The sequence below is a fragment of the Nymphaea colorata genome, chromosome 6 (assembly GCF_008831285.2).
Source record: "Nymphaea colorata isolate Beijing-Zhang1983 chromosome 6, ASM883128v2, whole genome shotgun sequence".
NCBI classification, from domain to species: Eukaryota; Viridiplantae; Streptophyta; class Magnoliopsida; order Nymphaeales; family Nymphaeaceae; genus Nymphaea; species Nymphaea colorata.
In genome coordinates, this window is record NC_045143.1 from 2,143,503 (window position 1) to 2,168,224 (window position 24,722).

The 24,722-nt window shown below is 36.4% G+C and overlaps 2 protein-coding genes across 3 annotated transcripts; one reads left to right on the forward strand and one right to left on the reverse strand.

Annotated features, from left to right (window-relative positions):
- Positions 1-4,794: 4,794 nt before the first annotated feature.
- On the reverse strand, positions 4,795-7,897 carry LOC116256263 (WRKY transcription factor 72A-like). 2 transcript variants are annotated; one of them, XM_031632574.2, is made up of 4 exons: positions 7,153-7,223; positions 6,282-6,818; positions 5,919-6,032; positions 4,795-5,815 (listed from the first exon to the last, which is right to left on the reverse strand). In XM_031632574.2, the coding sequence occupies exons 2-4, from the start codon at positions 6,786-6,788 to the stop codon at positions 5,117-5,119; spliced, it is 1,320 nt and encodes a 439-aa protein (XP_031488434.1). In that variant the 5' UTR covers positions 6,789-6,818; positions 7,153-7,223; the 3' UTR covers positions 4,795-5,116. The 2 variants fall into 2 exon arrangements, with proteins under 2 accessions (XP_031488434.1, XP_031488433.1); XM_031632573.2 differs by lacking the exon at positions 7,153-7,223 and adding an exon at positions 7,753-7,897 and having other exon boundaries at positions 4,796-5,815.
- Positions 7,898-22,586: 14,689 nt separating this feature from the next.
- Positions 22,587-24,272, forward strand: LOC116256503 (SKP1-like protein 1A). Its single transcript, XM_031632883.2, has 2 exons — positions 22,587-23,109; positions 23,784-24,272. Exons 1-2 carry the CDS (start codon positions 22,804-22,806, stop codon positions 23,973-23,975), a joined length of 498 nt encoding a protein of 165 aa, XP_031488743.1. The 5' UTR covers positions 22,587-22,803; the 3' UTR covers positions 23,976-24,272.
- The last annotated feature ends 450 nt before the right edge of the window (positions 24,273-24,722 follow it).

Below are 24,722 nucleotides of genomic sequence, written 5' to 3' on the forward strand. Positions count from 1 at the left end.
CAACCTCTTGGGATAAATATGATGGGTTGGTACACGATCGACACAGGAGCTGACGTCCCATATAAAAGAATGCGTGTTTTCTAAAGGAGTATATTTGCAATATTTAATGGATAAAAATAAACTAAAGCCAGTTTTAGATCAAGGATTTCGAAAAAGATCTTATATAATGTTTCTCATAGTGCCAAGTGTCTTAGTGCATAGTTTTTCTATTGCAACTTGGTAGCATACGGGATCGACTACATATAAACACCTGGCTCAATTATTTCACTATATGTACAAGTCGTCCATCAATTGAATATAACCAATGGTTTTTATTAGCTTTCATATGTGCACGGTTTTCAATATCGCAATACCCTGTAGCCAATTATTAGCCTGCTTTTCATATAAAGTGCTTTTGTCCTCACCCCTAAATGGGATCTTCATATCATATTTCAGGGAGAGAGAGAGAGAGAGAGAGAGAGTCTAATGAACTTCATTATTTGGGATCTTCAAATCATATTTCTGCACTAGAGAGAAAGAGAAAGATCTAGAGAGAGAGAGAAAGCTGAAATGAATACTTGATTACAAAGAGCACTAGCGGGATCATGGTCCCTTTTAAGTTTTGGAAATAAATTTGAAAAATTTTAATTTAGCCCTTTAAAAATTCTAAAAGTTATATTTCGTTTCTGGTAAATATATTTCAACCACCCAAGAAAAAATTTCTAACCCCACACCTCATGTACAAATGCATATTGATTCGGTACAATTTGTTAGATTTCTTTAGTCCAATTCAGATAAGAGAATATTCCTCCTAGCCTTACCACGATCATCGAAGCAATTAGCTAAGATCAACTTGCACCATCAACGCATTAACTTGGTTCAGAATTAGAACATGGATCACTAAAGACGCGATGTTCTGCTGAATTATATAAGAGGGACATGATCTTCAAATGAATTTTCAATAAGAATCCGTTCACGGTGCAGCCAGGGCTACATAAATACACGCAACATTAATAAAATAAGTGATTTGAATAACCCACCAGATCCGACTAACGTATAGTTTCTTCAAATCATTCCTCTTTCTCTTTCTCTTTTGTTTTCAAGTGGAAAAATACTCATGCTTAGATCAGCAAATTACTAGAACTCTTTCCTATTTTATATTGTTTGAAGGAGACAAAACTTTTGCAGGGACAGCAGACTATCTATTTGTTAGGAGACCAAATTTTTAAACAGTAACGGAAGAATCTCATACGTTGCCAAAACCCACATAGAAGTTTCAGTTGTAGGTTTATTCAAGAGCCAGCATTGACCAATTTGGTCTTTATTTAATTCAACAAACACCCAACTTGCAAATTTCTTTTCCACTCCACCAACAAAACTCGAATGTGTGTGTGTGTGTTTGAAAGTTGTGGTCTTATGACCATAGTGCCTTTGCCTCCAAAGTCTTTATATGCTTTGGCTTATCACGACGATTAAGGATGTCAATGGATCCAATTTGAGTAGAATGTACAGTTTATCATATCTAATTTATAGGATGTTCATATGTTCGAATTCAAATATAAATGAAGCAAGTCTACTAATCCCAGTTTGAACTTTAAGTTCAAAACATAAAGTCCCACTTTCATTCACATTGAAATCCGAATCTGACTTTTAGATAACATAATCGAATCCAAACTGCATATATGGCATGTTAAAGAACTAGTATATGGATAGTGGATATAAAATATTAATTTATTTGAAACTCAATAGATATTTATTTAAAACCAAACATTCAGATGTCATTTCTTAAAATCGAATCCAATCCGATTTCTTAATCGGATGTTAAACTTTTTTTTTTTTCATATCCGGCTTCCTTTCGGAACAGTTTGATCGATATCTGATTACATCCATTAGTCTTTTGCCCTAGTTGAGTTATATTAGACACTCTTGCATATAATCTGGTAAGGACCTGCCTAACTCTTGGTAGCGAATCTAGATCATCTTATTCACAAACAGGTCAGCGGCACTGTTTGAACTTAACTAAAAGCATCAATACAAATGTAGTAACGTCCAAGATCTGCGCCCACTTGAAAGCTTCCTGCAAGAAAGGGAATGTAAGCAACCTACTTTGGTAGTTAATGGAAGGTTACTTGTAGGTCACATATAAAGTAAATGACCCAACTAAAAATGAATAAGAAATACGACTCATGGATGATGGCAGCATTACATAATTTGCGTCTCTTCTCCAGTCATCCAGCTGGTTAGGCAAGTGTTAAAGAGCTTATGTCATTGGTCCTAGACGCCAAGTTCCTGGCTACTAGCTAGCTAGGTCCACGCGGCCAGACCCACTAAGGATTCCATTTTGGCGCTTTCTTGATCATTAACTGCTTTTGTAGAAAAGTGTCTCTGTTTTGTTTTGAATGTTGAATACGATTCGATTCATGAAATGCCATCTCTACCTTGCACCATTTTAGAATCAAGTCCGTCTGTTTAATTTGTCTTTAACTAGCTAAGACTTATTAGTCTTAGATGAGAACATGTTTGAAATTAAATAATAAACGGACTCATTAGTTTGTACCGGCTATCGTTAGTTAAATTGGAGACAATATTGGCAATATTCTACAATTAGAAGTTAAATGGGAATGCAATGATCGATTTACCATGGTTTCAACTTACGAAAACCGCCTTTGGCATAAAACCCTTAAGGTCATACCTTTATGCTTCTAAGGTTCTGATTACTTCTGGGTACATGTGAATCTACAATATACCCTTCTACTCAAGTGTCACCTTTGCCACAATTCACAAACCAAAGGTGTATTACACCGAAGGGTGACAGCATGAATGGGATTCACACCTCGAACCCCTTCTATGTGAACCACCTTGTTACCCAGCTGTGCTACGACTTCTGAGGGACCATGGTTTATTTTCTATGAATAGACCTTTAAATCATGTTTTTTCCACACCAACAATGATACTAAGTGGGTCCTAGTGAACATCATCCATAGAATTGGAGCATTAGCGCAGATGTGAGTTTCTAATACATATTGGATCCTGCATTTTTAAGGTATGTAGACAAAGAAAGTTTCCCTCACCTAATTCTCGAGCGAGAGAAAGGGGGAGACAGATCAGACTTTGTAACTCTATTCTGAACATCCACCAGCTGCCTTTTGGACTTTTTGGATTAGATTCTCATCGTTCCCAAGTCCAACAATGGAAATATATTTTCTCTAACTTTTCATCTTGTTCCTTTGTTTTATATACATTCTTCTAGCACATGGGGATATATTTTCTCAATTTATTCTCCTTTTCTTGTTCCATATGGAAGTAGTTGAACCGACCGGTAGTGGTTAACTGCTGTGGCCTAACCTTATACATTCGGCGAAATTTGTAAATCTCTCACTTTTCATGCGTGTTGTCATTGTTTGAATCAAATTCTCATCTTGATCTTTGCAAAAGTAGGTTTGTTAATTTTATTTTAATCAAACTACCTAATGCAAGCTAAGTATTGTGACCTCCCAACATCTGTTTTACTGAAAGAGAATTACTGGATATTTTCTGAACCCCAATCATTTCCTTGATTTCTCTTTCAGATTCTTAAGAACCTGAAATCGATCGAGTTTCTTTAATTTTTAATCTGGCTTAAGTAATTAATTAATTCTAAGGAAATTATCAGTTGGAACTTCTTCTGTAAGTGTCTCCATGTATATATGTGCTAGAATATATTAGTGGAAACAAGGTGGAAACCCCATGCTAATGTTCATCACATTTGAGTTATTCTTCAAAGACACAATCACCAAATGTTAGGTTCAACTTATTGACCAGCGAGCTTTTGCAAGCTGAACTGAGCCGATCGAGTAAACGGCCCGATTTGTTTCTTTGTTCAGCACCAAACAACACCCAGTGATGTTCCTAATATTTTGTCTTTTGAGGAAGAAACTTGAGAAAGTACAATTATATAAAATTGCTGACATATCAAATCTTTTGATACACAAACAAATCAATTGAGAACCTAATCTTCAGCAAGTCAAGCAGTATATTGATGAAATTTCAGTCCACAAAATTCGATTAAATTGACCTAGGAACATGTCTAGTGTTTGAATCCGAATGAGAAAGAGCAGGAAGGTGGACTCACCAAATGAATGATGTCATGGCGAGCAGTGGGAATGGCAGACAATATAGTATTCAATCTCCTGTGGAAGAGTTTGTATTTTGGAAGGAAAATCTTAAAAGACTTGTTAATATTGATTGACTTTTCTAAGATTACATTTTGCCCAATATGTTATCCGGCAGACTCTAAGGGCGTTTGGCAATAGGAACACTAGCAGGGTGACGTTCTATGAATCTGCCACAAAAATTGGAGCAAATTCATAAAAATTAGAATTTTATGTTTTAGTATTTTATAAATCTGTCCTGATCTGAAAGACTATGTTGGTGTTTCTATTGCCAAATGCCCCTAGCTCTTGAGATGAAGCTATTGATTAACACTCCCTATTTTTTGAGCATCTTCTTCCTAATGTTTAGACTTATGTTTTTCTGCATCACGCTCTTATGAAAATCGAAACTGATAAGTTTGGACTACACTCAGGTTTGTGGGTTTGCATTCGGATCAAATATGACATTAGATATCCTACTAGAACATCCAACACCAACTGCATTCGAGTTCCCTGTATGAAACTGATCGTATAAATGAACTAGATTCTTACAGCACGTACAATATTGTAAACAAATACTGGATTTTACCCGAATCTGAACTTCGCCAATTGTTAGCAGTCATGAATATGTTATGGCCTTGATTTCTCGCAGCAAGGTACTCTTTCAAACGAAGGTATAAAGGAATCTTTCATTGATGCATTTGGTTACAGTATACATTAAAGTGTCGATGCTGAAAATCTGATAAAATGTGAAAAATAAATGAAATCGTATTGAATACAACCACTTCATGTATGATGTATAATCCACATTAAGCATTTCAATCTGTGGAGATTAGAGGAAGACGTTGGTGTTCCGCAGGAGTAACCAGCACTCCTCGTGTGTTCGGCCCGAGCAGTAGATCTCTTCTGATAACTGGGTCGGGTTTGAGTTAAACTTAGCACAGTCATGCCTGGTCTGATGGTAACTGATTTTGCAGATGAACTCGAAAAGACAACCTCGTTGCAGATCATGCAGCAACCCCATTATTTTTGCCACTGATAATTGATGTAATCGCCGCTCTCAACGCTGGTTGGAAGCTCGGATCGGACAATATTGCCTTTGTGGTGGCTGTGACCGCCGGGGGCAAGTTCTGCTGGGACGATGATATTGATCCTAGTGAAGAAGGAACTGGATTTGGAAGATGGGTTCCAAAGAATTGTGTTAGTTGTGGCCTTGCTAGCGCAGTTGGGTTGCCATTGAGTTGGTGTGAGCCATAGCTGTTGAAGTAGCCATTGCTAGTTGAAGAGGCAGTAGTGGTGTTCCATGATAGAGGGAATGCACTTCTGTCTGAGGAGAAGCTGAAGCCAGAGGCAGAGTTTGAAGGATAGTAACCAGGGACTGTGGAGAAAACAGATGGTGGCCTAGTGAATTGGGGAGTGGAGGAATTAGAGGTAAGATCCAGTGTGATTGTTGGGTAAGCTTGAGATGATGAAAGTGCAGGACTTGTTAAGTAAAACGGCCTTATTCTCGAGTTATCGGAAACATCCATTGTGAACCCAGCAGAAGCGGAAGTCCCGGATGTTGAAATAGACGAGCCTGACATGAGCATGGAAGCAGCAGCAGAAGTGGTGGAAGCCATGGCTGTGGCTTGAATTGGCAATGGGTGGTTGTGAGTTCCTTCATATGTGGTTATCAGAATGGACATGTCTTCTGCACATCTTTGAACCTGAAACGTTGTTGAAAAAAATAGACTTAGCACCATAATCTTGATTAAGTTGCTGAAAAAAGATCTGTAATTTTATTTTAAGCTTCTTGAAACCATAATATACCTGCTTTCTTACTGGGCATGACGGTGCTACAGTGCATCTGTAGTAGGCTCTTGGGCATGGGTTGCCCTTGGATATCTTTTGCCCATATTTCCTCCATTGGCATCCGTCTTGCATCTGTTAACATCAGTTTCTCATCATTAGAACATTAAGCTTCCTTTGCGTAACTGAAGTTTTCGACTTTCAACAGCAGCTACTGGTTAAAGTTTAAACACTAGCCAAGAGACTAGAAAAAATAATCATGAAATGTCACCATACACAGTACATAAATTATTTAATTGAGTAGTTATTTTATATAGGATATATTCTTCTCTGCAACTATCAGAATTACAGGGGCAGTAAGGAAAGAACAGTTTCAGTACTCACCGTGGGAGTATCGCACCTTGCCCTAACTGAAACTCTTGCCTTCTTAAGATGAGGTTGTGAGACATCATTCTGTGAGGTAACTTCTGCACTTCTAGGCATCTTGTTAGGTGGCCATCCCTCCACAGCATCCTCCCCTTTTGACTCCTCAAAGCTGTTCTGCGGACTCTGATCTTTCTGTTGAAACTTGCAGTCCAGACCAAGATCTAAACCTTCCGTAAAATGGGCATCATGCATTTTTTCGTTGCTTTTGCTGTCCGCCTTCTCCTCTGTCTTGTTAACTGCTGTTGAATTATTGCCAAGGCTAAGAGAAACCAACTCTGACTCGTCAATGTCATGACCTGAGGAACTGGTAGTTGTAGTAGCAGCGGCAGTAAGTTCTGATGGTTTCTTTTTGTTGTCTTCTTGTTGGACAATATCAAAGAAGTGCATCTGCAGTTGGTGGTAGTCCTTCACTATGCGCGATAAGATCATCTTCAACCTTTCATTCTCTTCTCTCACCTGACCCATCTCGGCTTTGGCAGATGCAAGTTGGCTCTCCTGCATATAAGAGGAAGGTCGTTATAAGTTAGAAAACAGATCCGCTAGAGGCGTGTAAACATCAAAAAAATTCATAGACTATTTTCACATGACTAAAGGAGAAACGAATTAATTAAAATTTATAGAGAAATTGCAAAAGGACGTTTAGAAAATTAACATAAAGAATCCACTTGTTCCAGCTGTCTTTTTCAGTTTTTTCTGTTCTTAAAAATAGTTTTTTACAGAAAATGATCGGTTTTTCCTCGGTAAAATATTTCCTCTGCAGATATCTGTAACAGCTGGTTGCTTTTTATGTATTTCATTAGCCTGAAAAACTATAAGCAATGAAACACACCCTATCCCTCTTGATCAGATCTTTCTGGTTTTCTAGAGATGCCTTGCTATTATCATCAGTTGATGCTCTTACAGTAATACTTCTTAAAAGCCTGTTCATGTATAGCAAAGTAATAGAAATTAGAAGGGAATTACTAGGAAATATGGAAGAAAATAAAGCATCAATATCTCATTCTAACAAAGGATAAATCACATGATCGTGTACAAAACTTGGACCACTCAAAAAACGAAAAAAATATCGGCCATTGGTTTGAAACTGGTCTCAATAAGATGGCTGGATAAGCATCACGATGATTTCGGAAGATGTCGACAAAAAGATTTTAATGCATTCGAAGTAGTGCAAAGCCATAAGAACTTCCCAGTTCCAACGATCTCAAAGTTTTAAGAGAAAGGAGAAACAAAACCAGTCTGTATTACATTCTTCTGTGAAAAGAAATTAAGGCTTCAAGCCTTTCTGCCTGGTTGGACATGCCAACAAACAGTTCGAAGAAAACCCAAGTCTAAACGGAAGAACACAGGCCAAGGGAATAAGGAGATGTTTGATTTCACATGTTAGGCTCCATTAGCAGAAACAGAAGAGAATGAAAAGAGAAACATCTACCTTTCCTATCCTATCTTCATCAACTTCCTTCTTGAATTCATGACTCTCCTCCTCCTCAAGAACGGAGGAAGACCTCTTGAACAAGAGCAGGTCCTTCGCCATATCTCCACTGTCTTCTTCCCTTCTTTCTGCCTTCGTTTCTTTCTCCTCGTTCTCGTTCTTCCATTATCTCCCAACTTATTTATTTATAGCCCCGGTGGGCGTTGACAGAGCCTGAAAAGGGCAGTTGAAATTCAAACCCATATTTTAATATCAGATGGGCTCCAACATGTTCATATTTATTGAAGTTCTGACCTCTCCTTCATAGAAAACAGCTTATACATGACGTGTATTTCATATGAAAAAAAAAACTTAACCATTGACAGAAATTTCGATTATTTCTAACTTATAACGCATGGTCCCTTGTTATGAGCCATGCATGTCAACATAGTTCATGGATGCAGGAAAATTCAATTTGTTTACAAACAACCTTCAGTACCATATTAAAAAAATATGAGGCTCCAATATAGAATTGGGGGCCAATGGTTGAATATTGAATGAAAAATTATATTTCTCTATTCAAAGATGTCAACCACTGCATTGCATAAGCAAAATTTTCAACGGTGTGTGTTTGAGTGCATATGCAACATGTGAAAACTTCAAGTCGCAGTCCTCGCCGTCCCTTTCCTGCCTTCTATTTCTCACTGGCGCTCCTAAAATTGACCTTTTTGAGGAGCATTTTACTATTCTGACCCTGGCTTTATGCTTTTCAAACCAGACCCTTTGATTTTATCTTATTTGAAAAGCCTCACGAACTATGGATACTGAGGGACAATGAGTTTTTCTTATCATATTATGGAATTTAGTTTTTAGGTTTGCAAATAACGTGTCCATTTTTAGGTTTGCTTGGATTTTTTTTTCTCATCGTTTTGATTATTTTTACTTCTAAGGAAATAGTATATTATAGTATTACTCATGCGTGTTCTTTAAATAGCGAAGGACGGGCAACAACTTTTTTTTTTTTTTTTTGCTAAAACCCTCAATTGTAACTGCTCAAGGTCTTAAAAGCGTCAACTTTCATTGCCGGAAATCGTTAGGGGTATTTGTGGCATCTACTTTTCAATACCGTCCACCACAGTTCTCGTTGACGTCGGCAGGCTTGTATTGTGTACTGTCAAAAGATTCCCTTCAAAGCCTCCAGTGGACGGCAGCACGCCTAGACAATGACTAAAATGCCCTTATGCCTTATTTGCAATTGAAATAAGTTTTGTTCCGGGTTTCCAAATGGACCCGATCGAGCCTCTGCTTGCTCCAAATCCAATTACATGATTTCTTGCATATGCCAACCAAGAAACCTCACTCAAAACATGAAACTTAATTACATTTTCAATAATATGAAATCACGATAAAAAAAAAATGCAAGAGTACGGTACAAGCTCCACTATCATTCGTTACTACAAAAGGTATAGGTAATCGTAATCGAACTCGACTCATTTATTAAATAACAAAACTTTAAGATCTAATATTTGATTCATCGCAAGTAGAGATCGATAATTAAACTCATTTCCTTAAAACAACTATAAGCTGAGCTTGAATTAAGTCCCTAAGCTTATGTTTGTTTTGTTTATTATGTTGTTGAGATCCACAGTGATATGAGATCCCGTCCCGCGAATACTTGAATCCGGAGCGAAATTCAAAGATTCAAAGCTGCCCCAACTCAAGGGGCAATTTGGTCATACAAAAAACCTGGCAATGAACTCGTGGAGTTAGGTCAGAAGTACAGCCTCTCTTTTTTTATGTCAATAAAAGGAAGGCCAGTTTGGTCAGACCCTAGGGCCAAAGACTCTTCCTTTGTTGTTTTTCTCCTCGACAGCTTTTGGGTTTCGAACTTTTGACATTTCGGAAGGGGGCAAAAGGGAAAAGTAATAAAAAAACAAGACTCGGTAGGCCAGTCGACGGAAAAGCATGGGCTTGGCGGTTTGCGGTCTAAGAAAAGGGCCCCATTTTCCATACTTTGTCAACTTCTTTGAATTGAATCTTTTCCGGCTGCTGCAAAGTGCCCGGACTCCAGTCCGGCAACTCCTCCAACCTGATCGGATTTGAATTTGTCTGAACTCAATCCTGATTCATTGAAACTTCAAATCACTTCGACCTAAATTGAGTGCGCAAGGCGGTCGGACAAGAACCCACCGTTCAAATGAGAGCCGAAGCTACCCCCTTTTCCCCCCAACTTTTCAGCCCCATGGTTGTGCCGAAAACTATAACATGATGTGCCACCCAAGAAAAAATTAAACCGAGTGCCAACTTGACCAACTATGCTATAACTATAACGGGTCGATTTTGTATATGACTTCGACTCATATAAAAAATGGATTGGGGCAGGTCGAGTCTTCACATGGTCAGCTTCAGCTTGGAGAGATCGGGTACGATCAAAACTGGTCCCAGTCCGGACGAAACCGGGTCGACGTGGGGTCATAATCCAAGCTTGTGGTTGGATAAATTTGACGCGATGGCAGCTCTATCTTTGAATTCTCTTTCACATAAGCCAAGGAGATGCGATTGGATCAGATCCGAGACTTAGCTGAGTTGGAGCTTATTCTTTGCGACTCAGACTCGTTCAAATGTGACGTGCAAACTGCGAAGTACCACACAAGATCCAAATTGTTACGCATAATCCATTGAATTCGATTTGTATTGAATCGAATAAAACCGGATTCAGATTTAGATGGGATAGGGGAAATACCGAAGTCGTTGACATCAATGTCCGCGTGACGAAGGAGCAAACACGGTAAACGATGTCCGAGGGACTGAAAGTCAAAACCCGTGTCTAAGGGTACGTAGGAAACGTGCTGCGGTAGCTCCATTGGGGACCTACGTTCGAGTCAAGTTGGGCAGAGGCACTTCATGGTCACCGTACGCTCAAGTGGAGTCCCACACGCATGAACTTCGGCCCTCTCTCTCTCTCTCTCTTCTTTCTCTTTGATTTTCAACTTACATTTCAAATTCCGTATTCATTTTCTAAGTTCATTTATGCACGTGTACCCAAGTCAATCGAGAATATATATATATATATATATATATATATATATATATATATATATGAGAGAGAGAATAGCCAAGACATTGAGGAATATTGAAAAGAATACTTTGAAAATCAATTTAAATAGATATGATTCTATCTCGGTTCAAGAGAGGAAGCATCCCAAAGAGTCAATCTTTCTTTTAGTTGTTGAATATTGTTTGATTGATTAGTTTCTATGATATATTCTGGATGTCCATTAACAATGGAATTGATTTTTTTTTTTTTTCATGAGAAGCAAATCGTTTGGATTGATTACTTTTATTGTGACCATTCAGTAAAGGGAAGATGGGAAAAGGGAAGATGGGAGTATTGTTCGCATATATGTTTGTTCAAGCTCGCCATCCTGTGCATGCATGCTTATGCAAACACCACATCTGCATGCATCCTTATATGCCAGTTTATGAAGCGAATATAATTAAGTCTTCGCGAAGCAAATTAAATGCATCTAGGTGCCGCTTAGTGTGTCGACTGTCCCTAGCAAGAAATTTCTATCTTTTTCACTGTTTGAGAGGCAAGTTTTTGTTGGGTTAATTGTGACCAACTAAATTTCACCTCAAACGCCTTCACCAGTTTCCTCCTAATGTTCCTTGAGGGGTCGTTTGGCATAAGAAACACTGCGTGACTATTCTATAGTTTCACCTCAAAACACTATTTCAACTGGTTCATGAATCTACCTTAATATTTGGGGTAGACTCACAGAGCACTCACTCAATGTTCTTCGTGCCGAACGACCCCGAGGGATCAATCTTCAGTCTTAATGTTCGACATGATCACTTTAATTTACACCAAAAATGTCCAGTTAGTCAACTTTTGCTTTGTTTTCTTTGTCACCAATGTTTCATATGATAACAACACGTCTAGATCATTATCTTCTTTCTCCTGATAATTTATGTTCTTTTACCTTTAATTATCTCCCGACCAACTCAAGAGAGAGAGAGAGAGAGAGAGAGAGAGAGAGTAGCATTAGCTGCTACTGAATTGTACACTAAACTACAACATGATACCTTGAAATCGGTTCAAATAATGGATTATTTTATGATATCAGACTAAAGAAAGTCTTCATGTTCATAAAAAAGTATTTAAGTAATGAGCTAACTTCAGCCTAACATGCAAGTGTGTTGAAAGTCATTCTTTTTTTCCTTTGCTATATATTTTATATTTTCTTATGAAATCATGCTTAGATCACCTAAGAAGACCGATCGTTATCTGGGGAAGAACAAACCCGCTGGTGAAACCAAAGGCTAATCAGATCTTGCTTGAAACAGTTAGGAAGGAATCTCAGTTCCCAACAAAAGAAAACTTACTTCAATGCCTAAATTAAAAAGCGTTGACCCTCCCTAATTTAATATCACCAACCTGCTCCTCTTATAATTCACAACTTAGAAAAGCCCAAGTTGTTAAGAATAAAATAATATTTAATTGAGCTTCATCAAAGGGGCAGTATATTGTGGTGTTGTGAAAAATATCACCAAATTGGTAGGCCTGCTATTGGAAATCAGCCAAGAATATTAAAGAATCATGTTTAGAGAAAAAATAAGAATAATATAGTTAATTGAAAGTGCAAAAAAAAACTTGAAATATTCAATCAATCGTCATCGATTTCTTATAACATTTTGGAAGACTTCAAAGGCAGGAACAAGCATAATAGAGTCATGGTTAAATGTACTTTGAAAATGGGACCTTTAAATAGACAGCCAGACGTATCCGTGGATTTGGTCCAACTTCCAATTATATTAGCAATTTTTTTCGGTTGTTCAAGGTCTTCTTAATTGCTAATTGGCACTTACTCGTATGATGATTTAAAAGCATATTAAGCATCGGTTTTTCCTATTTAGTAGGTCCGCGGTTAGGCCAAATCTGGTTCGAGGATTTTGTCAATTTCTAATGTACCGGAATCTAATTCCGGTCGTATTTTGCCGACTTGGATCCGATCCATTTGCAACCCTAGACAAGATTCTCTTTAGCAGGAGCGCTTGTCGCAAGCGTCGAACTCAAGATGTTTCAAAAGCAGCAAACAATCACTTAACCACGTGCCCGAGCGCGCTAATCAACGCTTAATCGCATTTTTTAACACCTCATTATATAAAATGTGGTGGTGACTCGGATGGAGCTAGCTAGCGAGGGTCAACAATGTGGGATCTTGCACCAAACAAATGGAAGGAAATGCAAAGGATGAATGTTGACATGTTGCTTGTGTATTTAACATAAGAGGTCATATGCTCATCACCTTCCACGAACTATGGTAGTCTTCTTTTTCGTGAACCAGTCTTTTATTATTTCCCATTTTCAAAGCTTTGAAATCTGTTCATTAACAACTGCATTGTTATTTAAAGGTTTTCTTTAGGTGGGTATTATTAGCTGACAGGTCAACAAATGCCCATCTTCATCGCCTTGAAAGCGTCAATCAAATGCATTTTTAAAAGGCACGCGAGTTGTTTATAGGTCATCTTTTGACTTCATATATATATATATATATATATATATATATATATATATATATATATATATATATATATACACGAAAAGGTCAGTTTTGAGCAGACATGACATGTTCTTAAACATAAGCAGACGGATGCACACGTGAAAAGAGGACGGTCCTGAGTCCGGACCCTCAAATGGCAGGCTGTTGCTACCTTCTTTTATGTTTAAGTGTTTCTCGGAAAAAAATAATTAATTGTACAAGCGTGACCGGACGCTAATTCAGTTAGGTGGATGTTTCAATGATTTGAAAATTCGACAGAAAAATATCATTGACAAAAATGTTGAATTTCCAAGTAGAACTCATCTTTTTATCTTTCTTCTTAAGCTCTGGATATTAATTACCCAATGTACATCAGCTAATACATTACTTTCACATAATTAACTTAAATGAAGTTGATTTCCATGCTATTTAATAAGCTTTTTACTGTAAATTTAAGGCATATCTCGCACGATCGGTAATGTTGAAAAATTGCCTTCAAGGAGCAAATATTCAAAAGAATGGACGGCTCATTTTGTTAGAAAATGTTTAGATTATGTATTTTTCAACGGATTGGACGGTCACCAAACATGTGGAGGATGAAAACCTTCTTGCTAATTTGCGTAGTTGGTCAAGAAGGGCGTCAAGGTTAACGGCACGAACTGTGAATAGGTATGGAAAAGTATGCTGGATTGATCCAATTCAAATGTCTATACATCATTGTAAAATGAGAAGATATTTTTTTTTTTTTCGTGCAGGTATATAATTGGGAACACAGATTCGACAGCACGAATTCAAAAAATATCATGTTCTAGTTCCACGAAACTTAATATTATAGTTTTAATTCTTTTTTCTTAAATCCAACAATCAAATACTAACTATTTATCTTACTTATATTATGGTTGACTCAATTTTGAAGTAAATGTTTTAAAAATATACCCTATAAATGGGTAGTCAAGAGTTTTACATAAAAAAAAAGGACCAATATAGAACTGTTTTTTTTTTTCATTTAATTTAATTGCCAAATGGTACGTATCCTAAAAGCTTGGTTCTCTCGTTTGTCATTGAAAATGAAGTGGGTAAAATGACACTAAGTTATTAGTACTGGTTTGCTAAGAATATATATATTGTCAACGAATATCACTTGTAAACTCTTACATCACATAAGATAGGCGTTGGTAAGTGATGTAATGCAATTCTCTTACTCTTGGAGAATAAAATTATATGGATTGATAATTGAAAGTTCGGTTTGGTTGATAACCAATCTCATACCTAATTTTGACACATACAATTGACCGGTTATATATATATATATATACGTATAAAAAAATAAATAAATATAATTTAATGTATAATAATATTATTATTATTAAAAATAAATTATCAACTGAGTCGGGCCAACCCGATAACTTATTGGACCGCAAAGCAAGCCGAGATACGAAGTACCCATCGGATAATCAACTAGATGCCCACCCAGATTTGCTGAGAACTGCATAATCAGATCTGAGTCGTGTCAAAGATAACTGGGTGATAAAATTGGACATCTGTGTGACTTCAGATTCATGAGAAATAGTCGGACTTGGGCATGAAAATGGATCAGATTTATCAAATCTTAAGTAACCAGATACCTGCACTCAAGAAAACTTATATACATACCACTGTGATCGTTCATTAATGAAGAAAACTGAATAAAAGTGTCTGGCTTTTATTATTACACAGACGACCCACGGATCTAAGATCTACTGATGTCATATCACATTGGCTATGCGAACAACATGTTGCATGAAGGTGTTTGATGAATCTGTACCAAATCTATTTATGAATCTGCTTCAAATTTGGAATAGACTCATGGAATACTTACAAAGTTTTCCAAACACCAAACACTCACTTAAGGCCCGTTTGGCAACCATAACAAGCAACAAGCTGTTACTATCCCATGTTCATAAAATATTATTTTATCATAGTCCATAAATCTATCCAATGTTTGGTATAGATTCATGAGATAGTAACAACTCGACATTGTTGCTCTCAATAATGCTAATACGACTATAATGATCATCCAAATGTAGCGTCTTCTCAAATAGGTATGGAGCAAAGCTAAAGGATGAGAACGACACTTGAAAATGTGAAGCATGGATCAAAATCCATTAGGAGCGTACCTGCATTTGAGAGATGTCAATAAATCCGATTTGGATATGATATCTGACTGAACTCTTTAGAAAAAAGTGGATAATGCTGGTGTAGAGTAGAGTTTGCCTTTTGTGGGGAGAAGTGGACCCTGCAGCTAAGTCCCCAGACTCTTTTATTTTACCGCCACACCGGAGTCCGCATTGAGTCGGGTGCGTACCGGACATGGGTGCGGCTGCGACTCACACCCGAGCCCAGTTATAATGTCATATTACTAAATTACTTATATAATATATGTTGTTTTGATATTTTTCTATGCAATACAATTATTCAAGTATGTTATGTACATTAATAACTAAATTGTAATAATATGCTTATTCTGTTATATATATAATAAATTAAAAATAATAATAACAAAATACCTTCGCCGCACCTAAATTTTTTAGGATGTGCTGTTTTGGCACCCGCACCCGCACCGACACCCACACCCCGCACTATGGTGACATAGCCCTGCAGTGCATTTGCACTGAATTAGAGCTTATATAAGGAGTGCCATTGCTCTCTAGTTTTTCTCTTCTCCTTTCATTTTGCTTTAAAAAAGAAGAAGATATCAATTCAAAAACTGAAAAAGAGGACATAATTTTTTTTTCTTTTTCATTAAAACACACCAACAGTTGCATTGTTTTAGTATTTCTTCCATTTAGCTGGGTAATGGGGGCAAGTTTTTCCTTATGAGTGGACAAATGAAGGCCCCTCCATGTTGTGCTTATGCAATTTTTTTTTCACTTTTTCCAACAAGATATGTATTTTATTTTTGTACTACTAGTACCAGTGGCATAGTTAGAAAAATATGCTAGAGAAATACTCTTTTAAAAGTTTCTAGATCCCGAGGTACATATTTAAAAGTTTGCCAAAGACGTACCTCCCGATCTAGAAACTTTTAAAAGATCATTTCTCTACCATATTTTTCTAACTCTGCCACTGATACTAATAGTATACAAATAAAAACAAAAACACTGGTACTAATAGTATACAAATAAAAACAAAACAAAATACATATATCTTGTTGGAAAAAGTGAAAGGAAATCGACATAAGCACAAAATGAAACGGCCTTTATTTGTCCGGAAAAACTTGCCCCCTCTTAAAAAAAATGGAAGCTCAACTGAAACTACTAAGACAATGCAACTGTTGGTGTGTTTTAATGAAAAAGAAAAAGATATTTATGCCCTATTTTTCAGTTTTTGAATTGATATCTTCTTTTTAAAGCAAAATGAAAGGAGAAAAGAAAAACTAGAGAGCAGTGGCAGTCCTTATAAGCTCTAATTCAATGCACATGCACTGCAGGGTCCACTACTCCCCACAAAATGCAAACTCTACTCTACACCAGCAATCTCATACAGAAAAGAATGATAGAAATTTACATATATATATATATATATATATATATATATATATAATGACCATGTGATTTTTTTTTTCTGGTAAATAAAATGGTGAAAGAAAAGGTCTCTTTATCAACCTGCATGTCAAGTGAGCGCACCCGGATCAGGACCTTGATCTGACCTCCAAATAGACCAAAAACATGTTGGCGATTAAATTGGATGAGAATTCAATAGAATGTTTACTTAAAGGAAACCCTCTTTCATGTAAAACCTCTAATTCCATATCCTTAAGGTTTTTGGCTTGATTTGTGGCTCGCATGCACCTATGGTGCATCCCTTCAATATGTCTTCAAGGCTTTAATTTGATTTGAGGCCTCCAGTGCATCCTTTCAACTCGTCTGTCGTGCATTCCACCATTTAAGTTGGAATTAGTTTGTTTTCTAACCTCATTTGCAGATTAATATTTTGGAGTTATTTCTGTTTCATACTTTGTTGGTCGGTTTTCCTGTTTCAAAAACAATAATAAACTCAATTAAATTGGCACCATAATGCATTGTTTTTGAAAAGTAGAATGTGACAGCAAATGAAAGAGCGAGACAGTACTGCCGTGGAAGATGGTCTCTCCAAATCTAGCTCAACGTCGGCAGAGTTTTCGTTTTCCATTTTTTTTATGACTTTAAATCATTTGCATAACATGTTCATACCATCTGGATGCTGTTAAAAGTACATGAAAAATAATGAAAGCATGAGATTTAAAGTGGTTTCTACCACAGAAGGCCACTATTGGCCTTAGATCATACTGTTTGATTTGACATTTATACTATTTGTTTGTAATAATCTTTAGATATTTCTTTGGTTTTTTTTACAACTTTGGGTTGGTGAATCTCTTTGTTGATAGAAATGTAATTATTACTTTTGTTGGCTTCTTTATTTTTATAGATATTATTCCTTTATAGGTTGCAAAATTATGGTCAACAATATTAACATTTCTTCTGTTGAGCAAAAATGTTAGTTGCTTTCCTTAATATCAACATTATTAAATTTGATATTTATACTTTCAGTTTACAATAAGGTCCATAAACTTTTTTTTTTTTGCATATTCAGGTAATGACCACCCTGGTTGATAATAATGATATTATTACTTTTATTACATCTTTGCTTTTATAGATGCCGTTCTTTTATAAGTCGCTACATTATCTTTAACAATAATAACATTTCTTTTATTGAGAAATTTTTTTTTATAAAGTTAAATCATTTGCACAACACATTCCATTTTCATCCCCCTCGAAGACATAGTTGAAAAATCCAAGAGATGTTTCTATTGTTTTTTTTTCATGAGTCAACAGCCCCTCTCGTTGATAATATATATATATATATATTCCGTATGATATGGCTATGCTTACAAAAGAAGACACCAAACCCATGACAGCCTAAAGGGATGGATCACCTCTCAAATCCTCAAATTTTTTGTTTTGCCATCAAAGCAAGTCCTGTAAAGAACATCACAATAAAAAATTTGAGAATTTGAGAGGTGATCTATCCCTTTCGTCTGTCATGGGGTTGGTCTCTTCTTTCCTACGCATACCCATCTGATTACACATAGTCAAAAAATCTTAATCTGAATCATTTAACTACTTATCAGATTCAGATCCGATTTGCATTCTCATAACTGAATTTGGATCCAAGTTCTGGACCAGGGAGAGGTTCATTAAAGATCCTACCCGATTATATATAGCCGGTGTCAGGCATAGGTTCATTAAAGGCCCTACCCATCGAATATATATATATATATATATATATACATCAATCATACACTCGAATTCTCAAACTATTTAATTGCCAACATCTTTTTGGTCTATACGGAGGCCAGGTCCTGATCGGGGCATGCTCAATCGACAAGCAGGTTGATGAAGAGACCTTTACTTGTTCCGAGAAAAAGGTTTTTATATATATATACATATATATATCAAATGTTTTTTTTTTTCTTGCTTATGCTTTTGGCAGGTTGGTTAACCATTTACATCAATTACAGCGAGGCATCAGGTTAATTTACTGAGACTAACTTCACTTCACTTTTCTGGAGTTGAAAAATGACCAATATGTTTAGAAGGCATTGTTCAGTATCCTGCTGCTCAGCGACCTTTCTTTCTAACTGCTTCTTGGAGCCAATTTAGTAGAAAACCTTCCCACCCTTTTAAGTTGGTTCGAAGGAGCAGTCAGAAAGAAAAGCCGCTGAGCAGCATGATACTGAACAATGCCTTCTAAATATTGCTCATTTTTTAACTCCCAGAAATGAAGTTCTGAGTAACTTAACCAACCTGCCGAAACCATAAGCAGGAAAAGAAAACAAAACAAAACCATCTGAAACATATATATATGGCGACCTTTATATTCTCTTTCTCGTAAATAAAATGATAAAAGAAAAGGTCTCTTTATCAACCTGCATGTCAATTGAGCGCACCTGGATCAGGACCTTAATCTGTCCTCCAAATAGACCAAAAACATGTTGGCAACTAAATTGGTTGAGAATTCAAGAGTTTTTTTTTTTTTTTCTAATGTTTACTTAAGACAAACCGCCTTTCACATAAAACCTCTAATTCTGCATCCTTATGTTTTCAAGGTTTTGGCTTGATTTGAGGTCTGCATGCACCTATGGCACATCCCTTCAATACTTCTTCAAGGATTTGGCTTGATTTGGGGCCTGATATGTACCGATTGCGCATCCTTTCAACTCATCTGTCACACATTCCACCATTTAAGTTGCAATTAGTTCATTTCCGACCTCGTTTGCATATTAATATTTGGAGTAAATTGTGTTTCATACTTTGTTGCAGGGGCGGAGGGGGGGCACCTAGGCCGTGGCCCCACCCTAGCTAACTAAAAAAACAAATTTACATTAAAAATTTTGAAAATATTTAGTAGTCTAATGTATTTTTTGTATTCTGATTTAGTTTGGCCCTATCCAACGACCATTTGGTCTGCCCCTGAAAAAATTTGTAGCTCTGCCCCTACTTTGTTGATCGGTTTTCATGTTTCAAAACAATAAAGAAACACAATTAAATTGGCACCTTAATGCCTTATTTTTAAATAGTAGAATATGACAGCAAATGAAAGTGGGAGACAGTACTGCCGTTGAAGATGGTCTCTTCAAATCTAACTTAAATGTTGGTCTGGTCTGCAAAAAAAGTCTGTGGTGGAACAGAGTTTGCGTATTCCATTTTTTTTTATAACTTTAAATCATTTGCATAACATGTTCATACCATGCTGCACATGCAACACATTTGGATGCTGTTAAAAATACATAAAAAATAATAAAAGCATGAGATTTAATGTGGTTTTCTTTCTACCACGGAAGGCCACCTTTGGCCTTAAAAATCATAGTGTTTGATTTGATATTTATACTTTTTGTTTGCAATAATCTTTAGATATCTCTTTGATTTTTTTTACAACTCTGGGTCGCCGAATCTCTTTGTTGATAGCGATGCAATTATTATTTTTGTTGGTTACCTTATTTTTAGAGATATCATTCCCCTTACAATAAGGTCAATAAACTTGATTTTTTTGCAAATTTAGGTGGATGACCACCCTGATTGATAACAATGTTATTATTACTTTTATTACATCTTTGTTATAGATGCCATTTTTTTATAAGTCGCTACATTATCTTTAACAATAATAACATTTATGTTATTGAAAAGATTTTTTTTATAAAGTTAAATCGTTTGCATAACACATTCCATTTTCATCCCCTTTGAAGGCAAACTTGAAAAATCCAATTATCTTTAACAATAAAGAAGATTTTTTTTATAAAGTTAAATCATTTGCATAACACATTCCATTTTCATCCCCCTTGAAGGCAAACTTGAAAAATCCAATTATCTTTAACAATAAAGAAGATTTTTTTTATAAAGTTAAATCATTTGCATAACACATTCCATTTTCATCCCCCTTGAAGGCAAACTTGAAAAATCCAAGAGATATTTCTGATGTTTTTTATTTCTTGCCATGAGTCAACAGCCCAATGCACATTTTGCTCATTTGGATCTGATATCCGACTGAAATATTTAAAAAAAAATGGATATGAAAAATAACGTAATATCTAATTTGGAAAATCAAATGGGATTCAACTTTAACAATTTAACATCAAATCGAATTTGTATTAAATAAATATCTAATTGGAATCAGATTCGGATTCGGATCTGATTTAACTTAAAGTAAGTATCATATATCCAATGTTCATACATTTTGAAAGTTAGGATCTTAACATTGTAATTCAGTTTGGATTAGGTTCAGAAGTTGAAATCAAATTCAGATGTGAATTTAAAAGTCAGATTGTAATTGTGAATTCCAATTCGGATAAGGATATGGTGTTACACTTTTTTTTCATTTTTATTGGATTCTAAATTCTAATCTGCATACGTAAACATCTGAAAAACAGATATGTTTGAGTGTAGTATATTCTAATATCATCTGTTGACAATCCAACCTGCATTATTACACGCAGAGTTCTTCTTTGATGGTGTTGCACGGAGTGATATCGATTGTGGAATTCCGATGACGAAGTCCGGTACCGTTTTCCGATGAAGACCTCTCGTTTATTGTTGAGGCTTAGGTTTCACAAAGCGTTTACACATATTTCTTCGATCTTGCTCTAGTAGAGCATTATATTTGACATTAAGCTTCAAACTTTTCACTTGGTAGACATAATTTTGAGCGTAATTGCGTTATGTCTGTCACATTATTCACTTTTTAGTATGAGGTGCATCTTTCTTGACACTAGTGCAAATGAAACCTAGCTTTGCTATTGTTACATGAAACTTTTCACCTTGAAGAGAATTATTTGATTCATTAAAATTGTGAAACCCGGGGGCTGATAATGATATAGTTCATGTTTATACTCTTAATAGAAGACTCGGGCCGACCCGATTCAAAATTCATGCTGGGCCCGATCAGGGACTATGCTTGTAGCCTGGCCATGGGTCTGCCATCAAGCTTTGGGTCCTATCTGACCTGAAATTAAAACAATATATTTGAAGTATATAAATTTCATATATAAACATATATTTGTACTAAAGAATATATATATGTATATAATCCATACCACTTGCGCAAGAGACAAAAACCATACCTATTGAAATTAATTATTAAAATAATACCTTATGGATACGATCTTAAGAATGATTTGATAACAAACATATATTAAGTTAGTTATTTTTTACTTAATTTATATTTTTTTAATAGTAAAAAAATGAACGGCTCTTATAGCATCAAAATTTGGTAGTACAAAGATCGATTTTTTTACAAAAGTAATTTGACTAAAGCACAATTTTTATATTAAATTAGTGTTTATGTTTAGAACACTTTTTAACATGAATTTAAGAGGTCTGCTTTTTAGTCTCATATATATATATATATGTATATACCTCTTACTCTCAACTGGGGAAAGGAATGTTTATTTTGAAAGTCGATGATGTTATTTAGAAAATTTTGCAATTCCCTAATGGTATGTTTGCATTTTTAGGTCACTAAAAGCTTTTATTCACTTTATGAAAAGGAAAGGATTTGTTAATGGTAGGATGCAAAACTGTGCTATTTATTTCGGTTAAAGTGTTAATGGTAAAGATTAGAATGTAGCTCTTATTTTGGTACTTACCATCACAAAAAAGCAATTTTATAAAACAGGAAAAGTTTTTGTATTTTCGTTGGCTTTTTTATATAATTTGGAAATAACACACGTTATCACTTTACCAGTGCGATTTTCCTCAAGAAGAAGCAAGGATCGAGAAGAAGAATCGAGTAAAGGATCGAGAAGAAGAATCGAGTAAGAAACGTCCCTCTCTTTCGGTTCTCTTCTTTTCGCGCCTTTCTTCTTGTTGGGGTTTTCATGGGGAGAAGCAAGAATCGGGAATAAGAGGAAAGAAGTAAGAATAAGAATGCCACGCGGATCAGCAACCCATGACGGGGGTTGAGGAGGAAACGGCGGCGTGCGGCGGCGGAAAGTTGTCTTCGTCTGGAGAAGAAGATGGTGATTCTGAAGGCATCTGACGGCGTGGTCTACGAGGTGGAGGAGACAGTGGCTAAGATGTTGCAGATGCTGTCACCGTTGATCGATGACGCCGACCTTGAGAACGCCATTCCCCTTCACAATGTCACCGGAAAGATCCTCGGCAAGGTGCTCGATTACTGCAAGAAGCACACGGAAGAAGAAGCTCCGGAGGACCTCCCTGAGGAGGACGACATGAGTCACATGACCAAGAAACACGCTATGGAGAAGTGGGACGCGGAATACGTGGATGTGGATCGCGAAACACTTTTTGAAATCGTTCTGGTACAGAATCCTCCTCCTGCTGTATTTCTTTAGTATATTTTAATATCTTTTGTATGTGTGGTATACTTTTAGCATTTTTTGTACAACAACTATAGTTGTGTGAATATAAACAACGAATTTGCATGTTCATTTGCTTAAAATTTCATTTTATAGACATGTGTGCGTATATGATCGTGTCTCTGGCTCTGAACCCAAGTTTGAACCCAAGTTTTTTGAACTGCACAATATGACAGATTCTAAGTTACTATGAAAATTCTACAAATTTTCAATGCAATCAAATGTCCTGTTCTCTACCTCAACCATGGTTTGTTCTTTTCGATATTGCAAGTGATCATAAAGATTATTATATATATAGCATTATTAGATGTAATGAGGATGAATAATGCATGAACAGGTTCTTGTATATATCTCTAATGATATAAAATAACATCCAACTTCAATATCCTTCTCTTATTCTTAGTATTCATGGATAATTAAGTTGATATGTAACTTTTTCATTATTCAGAAAACAGTGCTGAACAACTTTGCTTAATCCACCTGATATTGAAACCATCAGTTCTTTTTCATCCTTGATTCAAGTCTCTTATTTAGACGGACCTTTTCTTTTCAGAAAAAATGAACCTCTATGTAGCATTAATACGTTGTGACTGAAAAATTGCTGTGGCTTTTCTCAGGCTGCTAACTACCTTGAGATCAAAGGTCTCCTTGAGTTGACGTGCCAGAAAATTGCGGATTTGATCAAAGACGTGTCGACGGAGGAAGTCAGAGAGGTGTTCAATATAGAGAATGACTACAGTGAAGAAGAGGAGGCAGAAATGAGAAATGAATACCCTTGGGCGTATGAAGAGGAAGTCTCACAACAATGAACGGTGTATAGAGAGTTACCTGTTTGATCCTCTCTGCGGGTAACCATCATGGGGCATCTTCTCTTTGTCACAGATAGGGATTAACTGGAGTCAGGAAGACTTTACTAGTCTTCATTTGAACGCTGATCTCTTTTTTGAGAAAAACTTGTTTGTTTACGGAGACCCTTTTCTTTTATTAGGGGTAGCTTTATAACGAGATGAGCTTCAATGTAAACAAATGCTATCCCAAGGGAATCCGCTTCGGAGAGAACTCTTGTTATTCATAATATTATTATGTTAAAGAATTTAACTTGTCTCCATGACTGTAATTGGCGCCTAGCTCCTATTCTTGGCGGTTGTGATTTTGTCAATTAAAAGATTGTGGTTGCAAAATTCAACATGTTCTTTGGGGGCTCGACCAAGTCAGCCCGAGTTGTAAGACTGAGTTCGAGCCCAGCTAGAGCAAGGCATACTATGAGAATCGAAGTAAGTCCGGCCCTATTAGCATCGAGTACGTAGGTAGGGCCAGAAACGGTGGGATCCAGAATCCGAGTTTATCTCAGATTTCCTACTGAAAATGCTCGTCAGTCGTCATAGGATCCGCCATGAAAGCTCATCAAATAGTCGTCGACGCGTCATCGTCTGGAGGGAAGAAGATGGTGGTTGTGCAGACGTCGGACGGCGAGTCATAAGAGGTGGAGGAGACGGTGGTGAAAATGCCGCTGGTGCTCTCTGTTGAGCGGTTAAAGTAAGGAGACTCTGTTTGGC

Excerpts from the sequence above, each read along its gene's own strand:
- LOC116256263 (XM_031632573.2), bottom strand. The coding sequence starts at position 7,854 with ATGGCGAAGGACCTGCTCTTGTTCAAGAGGTCTTCCTCCGTTCTTGAG. Across the intron at positions 6,819-7,752 it reads ATGAAGATAGGATAGGAAAG|GAGAGCCAACTTGCATCTGC; the intron begins GTAGATGTTTCT and ends TCTTATATGCAG. Across the intron at positions 6,033-6,281 it reads CAAGGTGCGATACTCCCACG|ATGCAAGACGGATGCCAATG; the intron begins GTGAGTACTGAA and ends TGATGTTAACAG.
- LOC116256503 (XM_031632883.2), top strand. The coding sequence starts at position 22,804 with ATGGTGATTCTGAAGGCATCTGACGGCGTGGTCTACGAGGTGGAGGAG. Across the intron at positions 23,110-23,783 it reads CACTTTTTGAAATCGTTCTG|GCTGCTAACTACCTTGAGAT; the intron begins GTACAGAATCCT and ends GGCTTTTCTCAG.